The sequence below is a fragment of the Bombus pyrosoma genome, unplaced genomic scaffold (assembly GCF_014825855.1).
Source record: "Bombus pyrosoma isolate SC7728 unplaced genomic scaffold, ASM1482585v1 HiC_scaffold_4717, whole genome shotgun sequence".
Classification (NCBI taxonomy): Eukaryota; Metazoa; Arthropoda; class Insecta; order Hymenoptera; family Apidae; genus Bombus; species Bombus pyrosoma.
The window spans coordinates 51,827-60,990 of NW_025219976.1; the positions used below are offsets into that span (position 1 = coordinate 51,827).

Sequence of the window (9,164 nt, forward strand, 5' to 3'; positions counted from 1 at the left end):
AAAGTAAACAACGTCATATTTCAATTGTACGAAGCTGTTACATTTATCTGTGACTTAGATCAATTAATAAGAAAGTTTCAAATGCACTGAATTTTGAAACACAGAAATCCCAAAACTCGTATTCACATATGCCTCTCACCAAAATTACACGGTTTTTGCTTTTAATGACGAACTACTCAATAGATATTAGCCTCTGACTCAAATAGACAAAAATTATCTACAGCCGCTAATCTTTTTTCCAAGACGATTGCTGAAGATGCACTGTGTTAATAACCTAGTGGCTCGATACTTTTAATACCAAATTTCTAACGGATCTACAGACTGTTCGGTTATGAGTGTAACAAAATTTAGCAGTGATTCTTGGAACCAAAATAACATGAAAATCCTGAACAAGAAGGTTACGTATTTGGCTTTCTTTTTTAGTTGTAGACAATTAAACATCGGTCGAAATATGTGAGGGGGCAACTCTCCTTACAGAGACGAAAGCAGGTTAGCTTGAGCAACAGAGTGCAGAGCGATTCCAAATCGAACGATGCATGGGTAGTGGCTTACCTCGTACAAGTCGTAGAGAATAAGGTTATGGTATTCGCAGACGTAAACTATCCTGCGAGACGTTTTATAAGAAAAATCGTAGATTATATGTTAATCCTGCTTACTCATTGAATTCTATACCGGCATATTGAAAACTGCTTTATGGAATTTCTGAGTAGAGAGGATTAATATTTTCTCTAATCCTTTGCCTCCATACACGTCTGCCTTTTTTGGAAAAGTCCGATTTCCCTACCTCCCAAGTTGTAAACTTTACGATACGGACCTCATCAAAAGGCTAATTAACACACTAAGTGATCGATGGGTACGCTCTAAAGTTATCATGTGCTGGTATCAATCGGCAACGCAAGAGAAAATAGGAAGGAATAGATTCCCAACTCACCAAAAACGATGGTAAGAAGGCAAACCACGGGACGGAGAGTTAGTATATAAGGACCAGGCAAAGCATCTTCAAAGAGCTTTAAAATAGCCTTCATCCGAGCGTCATACTCTTCGTGTTATATTATATAGTGCAAATAAATCAATTACACATAACATTACTCCTACCTCCATTAATCTACCTCCACCTTGAGCGTTAATAGCGTTCACGGTTCGCGATATCAACCGATCAGTTGCAACCTGACTGATTGTCACCTAGTAGTTGAGAATTGCAACACAGACCGCGCACTGAGATATTTCGACCGATTTCTCACTGTCAATAATTAAAGAACATAGCCGAACACCCTGTATATGAACCGACGCGTGATAGGACACTTCCGATAGAGTAACTTGAAAGTAATGACTGATGAAACTTGGGATAGATTAATGACGGCACTATCATAGAATAAAAATTTGCACCGTATTCCATAATATTTAATGAATTGGATTTGCAACGATTTCCGCTTTCGTGTTATCAGCACTGTTGTTTTTCGGCAAAGAGTGGGGGAATGTTTACTTCGACAAAGCTCTCGCTCTTCAGTGATGTTCGTGTCGATCACGTGAATTCCCCGTAAATGATTATTTTCGATTACTTTCACTGGATGAAAATAGTATAATCGCACACAAGTGGAATATATGTGCTCCTTATGCAGATACAGCTTTCATATGATTCGGATATCGATGAAGAAGACGGTTTGTTTAACAAATGATAGCAACTTCCTTTCCCTTGTTTCATCAATAAGTAAATGTGATTTCTAGTATATCGCTGTATTTGGTCTTATTTTCATTTAATTTTAAAGAAATTTAAACCGTGATCAAATTTCACTGCTGCATTAGTATTGCCTTATCGATATTTGAGTTCGGATCAGATTGCATTACTCGACCGACCAACTATGGCGTTGCCCGCATTCTTCCAGCTTTTTGAAATAAATACATACAGCATCTACAATTCCTTTCTCTAATCACTTACTAAGTAAATAAATCATATGCCGAAAATCTGCAATAATTACAACAAATTCGTGACTTAAATTCAGCAATTAGAGAGTAAAATAGAAGTAGAAACGATTATATTCCTGAAGCCAATGACGATAAAGCGTTAAACGTGGCAAACGTAGAAAAGAATATTGTGAAAGAAAGAGAAACATAAAGGGGGACTGAGAGTCCAAGTGCTCGGCGACATATAAAATATGAAGCCTCACAAATAAGCTGGGACCTTCTTCAGCTAGAAAATCAAATTTTCTTACTTTTAATTTGTAATAAACAGAACTTTTATCAACTGTTTGTTAGATATTTCCAATTAAAATGACAAAAAGCACGATACAATTCGTAGCATATTTGCTTATGCGAAATGTTATTAAATGCATATTGGTAAATAAATATAATTCAAATTACATCGTGCTTGGTCTCATTCTAATTAAAAACATTTTACAAATACGTTGGTGGAAATTTAATCTAGAAAAAGTGTAAAAGAAACATACGTTATCTCGGTAATATCTGACATTCGGTCATGTTATACTAGCTAGAAAAATTTACCGAATGTCCAGCTGGACAAATTGTAAAATACAAAATTGAATAATAATTAAAAAAAATGTTACACTATTCGACCCCTGTGGTGGAAATGACGATTATACGAATATGAAAAGTAGATTCTTTTTCTTTATTGGAGATCTTCTTACTTCTTTCATTTCTGGATTCATGCACGACTCACGTTTAGAACACATCAATGATGTGCTATATATGTATATACTTTAAACAAAAGCAACAGGAGAAAAAGGCAACTAGCTAACTAAAGCGAAAAAATAGGAAAAGCGAAACATCTTCGAAAAAGCTGAATTTTATGTTGAATTTGAACGTCCGACGAGGACTGGGAAAATGTTTCATTGGTCAACGTATTACCAATATTCTTTATTACTTTCATTCACAAAGAACTTAAATTACAAAAACAACATGATAATGACTGAAATACCGCAGTAAAAATTAAATACTACTATGGATCCAACATTAGCTCTTATTTTAGAACATTTGCTGATTATAATTTTCGTCGTTTTTAAATAGGCAAATACGAAGATTATAATACATCTTCCACTTACAGAAACTGTTTTTAATTTCTCTAACCATCCTTATGTTTCGTTGTTCTGTGAATTTTTATACGTCATCAGAAACGGTCTTTCCGAAGTAGGACACAGAAATTTTTTAAATAGCGAAGTGAGAGCTCTACTCTTGTTCCCAACTGGTTCCAACAAATTGTTCCACAGACTATTCGCATCTTGGGAAACACAAAACGTTTCTGATTATCAACGTAACACTCATTAAATAATTATAATATTAAAGTATTAATACTTATAGCATAATATAAATATAGATAATAATTATAGTATTAAATACTATAGTTTCATCTGTTATACTCACATAGTGCATGTAGTTTTTGACTCCAATGAAAGCAATCAGCATTAAGATATGAGAGATCGGAGAGTCCATCCTCGGCAAGAGGTACTTTTGCATTTTCCAGAGTCGGTAAAATTTCTACAGTGAAGTCATTTTTATGAAATTCTGGATAATTAGCAACTTCTTCGTCAATCTTTTGCCACCTAAAAAAATGAAACAAAATGGCATATTCTTCACATGCATCTTAGAATCGATATCAAACGGTACTTGAAATTTGTTAGAGAAATACTATCGCATAAATGTGAAATAATAAAAGCAAGCTGATTGTGGGGCCAAATGTCACACCGTGCTGAGACAGAAGTAAAATTTCTTTGCTAGTTACCAACATTTCGCATTTTTCAGTACAAGTATGTCACATTTTGGCTTCGTAATTATACTTCCTGATCATTTGGATTACCATAGTAACTAATAGTTCGTAGCTTTTTATAGTACAATTTTTGTTACACGTAGGAAATTATGTGGAATAATCTACTGTCAAAATTAACGATTTCCGATACATGGCATGGTAATGGAAAGCTGCAACATCTTTTCAATATAATTAGGATAAGAACCGCATTCCTAATCGGGATAGACGTCATATTGATTTAGTAAAGGCTAGAGGTAAATTTAAATTATTTCACATTGATGGAGCATTGTCGATAATTCCTCTAGAAAACGAGGATGAAAACGAAGGATGAAAGAAGGGATATTTACACCATATCGATACATTTTCACGAAATTGGTCAATAACTTCTTTGTGTTCACATAATTTCTGCGTTCACGCGTCGTTCGAGTAAGGGTCTGGCCTATTTTCGTGATAGGAGAAACGAAATGTTAAAGCTCCTGCGTAACCAAGCTTCTGGTTGATCAGTGAAGGGACCTTGTCGTTTATTGTTACACGTAAACTCGATCGGCAAACTTGCGCGGGTCGCGAGTTCTCACTAGGCGCGTCCTGCGCGTATCTCACTCACCCCACCNATGCTCACGAAATGTCGCAAGTGCTGAGTTTATGTTAGTCATCGTGGCGACGACATTTAGCATACCCCCGAACGGGACGATCGCGGTGCGTGTATCAAATTTGTGTAAACATTGTTTATATGCGCTGTTATGTATTAACCACTTATGGTAACAATGGACTAGAGGAAACATTAACCCTCTCTATTCGAAAATTTAATGGGACGATTTTCGAGTTGCTGTTATGGATTTTAATGAGTAAGCAGATTTAACGTCTAACCTATGATTTTTCTTACAAGGATGGTTTACGTTTTCGAATGCCATAATCTTCTTCTCCACGACTTGTACGAGGTAAGCTGCGGATCTACATTCGTTCGTGTAAAAAGCAAAGCGCGATTCTTTTGTTCTCGATTTCTCTGAATAATTCGGAAACTAAGTGAGTTTACCTTCTATAGGAAAAAAAAAGTTTCATTAAAATGGGAATTGTATGTATGTCCCCTTTTATGTATAATTACTAAGATTAAACATAAAATATGATATAACAAAATTCTTGTAAATGTTTAATCATCAAGCACAAAATATTTAAAAAGTTTCCTAAATTCGGAAATATATACAAACCTCTCAATTATTTTATAATATTCCGGTCTTTGATACCTAAATTGTAAAGCAAACAAACATGAACATTCTATCCTGGATGATACATAGCACGGCAATGTTTCTGTTCCTTGGTGTGCAGCAACCAGTTCCTTTAAGTGAGGTGGTGGTATAAGAGCAACGAAAGTTCTTGGTAAATTGTCTCTTAATATTCTAAGAGTATTAATTAAATCTATTTTGTGATCATTTAACATAGACCGTGGAGAAGTTACACACATATTGGTGCAAAAATCATTACTTCCAACCATCAATGAAATCAACTGTAAAACATAAAAATATATATTTTATTACGTAAAAGATTAAATAATAAATGAAATTATAAATTTCATTTAAAAAAAAGAAATTGTTCAATTTTATACTTGCATCTAATCTTTTTTAATTGTAATTATAATTTTTAATTGTATTGCAAGTGTGTTTCTAGTGAATAAAAGGTAGTGTAATTAATTCTTGAAAATAGTTCACCAGAATTGCACAGAAATACTTCTCGAATTATAATGACAATAATTTCATTATAATCTTTATTCCTTATTAATGAACGTATAAAGGCCTTGGGTAATTTTTATTTTAATATTTGAGTAAAAATGGTAAAAGTGAATAATTTAGATTTTATGCGAATTCATGTTCTATTAATAAGTTGTTAATTTGAATGATTATATGCATATTAAAAGACCACCTGCCATATAATAAATATGTATTGTATATAATTACTTTGCCTACGAACATACGAACCTTCCAATGTTTATTTATATCTATCCTTGGGTCATCCTTCATCTTATTGACTAGATATGTCGCCATGAAAGTCATATCTTTAGACATAGTCCCAGGTTCAGCGACGTTTAACTGTGCAGCTGGATCAGTACTTATAGCGTCTCCAAGTGAATAACCTACTAATTTAGGATTGAATTCCTGTTTATAGGAAAATTCAACTATGAAAGAAGTACTCGCATTTATAGCGATATCACAAATCACACGCATAAACAATGTAAATATAAGAAATGAACAAACTTTAAGAATATTAGGGAGAGTCAGGTACTGTCGCCAAGTTCCCTGACCTCCGATACTGCCTACTATGCCTCTATTTTCAATGTTCACTTCGAATGTATACAACGAAGTAATACCGGCGCCGTTTGTCAAAGAATCACCCATTGCGGCAATGACATCTATGTCCCCTGGTTTTAAACGATGAACTGACTCGGGAACTTTCGAAGACCTGCCGGCTAAATAAATTAAAGTAAAGACATTAGAATACATATGATCTTCAAAAGATAAGCATCAATTTTACTATTCTTAAACTACATTGGGGTGAGGAGCTTGTAATATTACATCTGATCTGTCTTAAAAAATGATATTAATAGGACAAGACTATGAATGAATTCGAAATCACATTGACATTCTTTGTAACTACAAATTATGAAGAACGGCGTTCTTCACTGTAATTTCCTGCCACAGAAGTTTACCGATTGTCCTTAGGATAAATTGCAAAAATGATTGGAAATAAAAGAAATCTGCGATTTAAATTGAATAATGATTTTGAAGAATAAATATGACGATAAATAATAAAATAAATCATAAATTTGGTTAACTACCTGTAACGTTGCAAGGAAAAAGGACGTCTATTGGAACTTCCTTTTGAAATTTATTTTTATTCCGTAATTGAGACATTCGATCCTCATTTCCTGTGCCTACAAAATAGTCATTTTAAAACAATTTACAAAAATACTTCATCTGTGATGTAACGTTACACGCGATATGTCAAAATTCCTATCAAGTAATTGCAACGAAAGATGTCAAAACTTCTACAAACGTTATCGGATGCGTTCTAAATTTTAGATATACAGATGTATAATCTTGATACTTGTATCTTATAGTAATAAGAGCATTTTAATTGTCTAGAGTTTTAATAGCATGTGAAAACTATCGTGAGCTACTGTATATTTTCAAGATTTATGCTATAAAGTAAACGCGTTCGGTGGCGAGGTATCAACTCTTCCCCCTGCACCCTGTCACTAACCTAACCAAAACCTAATTTTCATCTGAAATCACAATCATGTTGCTGCCTCTTATACTCGTATAACAAGACTGACCAGTGTTTTAACAACAAATGGAAATGGTGTACAGACATCTTCTGATTTCACATTTACCTAACAGCTCGTCACTTTTAATACACTTCAGGACTGCTATTTAGTTTCGTTACGAATTTCGAAATAGGTACTGTTCACAAAATTCCTCATCTCCAGAAGCAGAAGAGGGTGCCACAGAATTCATAGCGTATGTCACTTGAAGATATAATCTCTACAATATTTATATGTTAAAAGAAAAATAATCCTTACTCTGCAAGTTTATGTCTACTTTTACCGAAAAAAATTTCGTCAATTTATCATTTTATCGCGAACATATATATATATTCACAATGAAACATTAGTCTATGAAAAATAAGATTCGCAGTATTTCAATTTTCCTCCAAAAAGCATCTCTCTAACTAAAAGAAAATGAAATTACTGCATAAAGACGTAACACGAAATAAACTAAAACAGACGTACCGTAGGAGTGCGTTAACGAATTACGATATCCACGATAGATGTAACTAAGAATCGACGTATCCAAAGCAGTTCTTTGCGACATGGTCAGCACGCATAATTCTAATACAATGCACAGATATAGCTTTTTCATCGTAAGTTCTCTTGCACAATCAAATGGTCACTTTTAAGTTTCCACAGTGATATCTTATTTTTGTTAATTATAAAGACAAAAAGATATAAATTCTTGCGATGACTGCTAACTGCTACGCGTATTATCGAGGGCCCTTGATAGCACCGCATCCAGTCTTAACCGTTGTTAGTTAGCGATCGTTAGGAACACTGTTCGTACTCGTAAAAGATTTGAAACGCTCTGATCCATGATCATAATGTGAGACAAAATATATACTTTGATTCATATACTCTCATCTGAAATATTTTTCTTGCTTATGTATTTGCATTTACGTTGTCAACAAGGTCAAAAAATTAATGACTACGGATAGGCAAAGCTTGAACAGTATGATTTACATATTGTATAATGTGTATATACTGCCGATATTTCTTATTATACTTTAAATATACTATAGAAATTGTATAACAAAACAAGATCTGAAAAAACATTTTTCCCATAAAAAATGTTACAGATGTTACTTTCCTTGGCTTTTGTACGTTAAATATGATAAATTTAAGTTAAAATATCTGCTAAATTAATATAGTTTTCGATAGAAATTGGTTAATACTTTTTTGTAGAGAATGCCGAAATGAATTAACGTATTAAAAGGCACATGATTTCATTTGAGAAAACAAAACTGACTTTTGCATTTTCTCTAAATCCCATTACCACATTTTTTAGTCCTTTATCCCTTTTGCTTCGGCAGTCCACTCCGTTTAAGTGCTCTCCCTGTACGGCGGCGCGCGCCACAAATGCGCACATTGGCGTGATTGCTGCATAAATGTTTTCCTATGTCTTAAATAACAAATTTGCTGAATAAAACAATAATAAAACAATCTTTGCTCCAATATGATAAGTACAATTTAAATCTTTAATATGGAAAGGCTTACAAAATTACAGGATATATGTTATATATACTATTGACTACAGATGGCACTGGTGTATGCGTGATATATGGGGTACCGATCGTCTCGTGGTTGCCGCCTATAAGCGGCACCCGCACCCACAGGTCATCTAGCCGGCGCTGCCTATAAGCGGCACTCGTAGCGAAAGTGTTAAAATATTTAAATGAAGCTTGAAAATATTTAAATGAGCGGAGTTCGTGGAACAATCAGTACAGATTTAATACGGAAGATGTTAGTTTCTATTTCGTTACTGGTTACTACTCACACGTTTACTCGTTGGTTGCCTCGCCGAGAAGGATGAAATCACATGACCTTTTTTTAATGTAACTTATTTTCTAACAGGGAAACGTCGACATTAAACTAATTTATAATAGGAAAAATATAATTTTACGTTTCGCTAATCGAAAGTGTATTATATTTGAGGTTTATTAAGATTGGCACTCCTCATTTTCAAATTTCAAAATTTCAGTCCTGTTTCAGTCGCGTAATTGCGCCAACGATGTGTAACAAATTGTTTTTATAAGACTTCTAGTTCTTCCTTTTACTGCGATTTCTGTGTTTAAATAATCCAGC

General features: G+C 33.9%; 1 protein-coding gene across 1 annotated transcript; it reads right to left on the reverse strand.

The window, feature by feature from the left end:
- Window positions 1-2,853: 2,853 nt before the first annotated feature.
- On the reverse strand, window positions 2,854-7,806 carry LOC122577473 (phospholipase B1, membrane-associated-like). Its single transcript, XM_043748799.1, has 7 exons — window positions 7,539-7,806; window positions 6,585-6,680; window positions 6,004-6,215; window positions 5,728-5,904; window positions 4,963-5,258; window positions 3,376-3,554; window positions 2,854-3,232 (listed from the first exon to the last, which is right to left on the reverse strand). Exons 1-7 carry the CDS (start codon window positions 7,666-7,668, stop codon window positions 3,087-3,089), a joined length of 1,236 nt encoding a protein of 411 aa, XP_043604734.1. The 5' UTR covers window positions 7,669-7,806; the 3' UTR covers window positions 2,854-3,086.
- Between the last annotated feature and the right edge of the window lie 1,358 nt (window positions 7,807-9,164).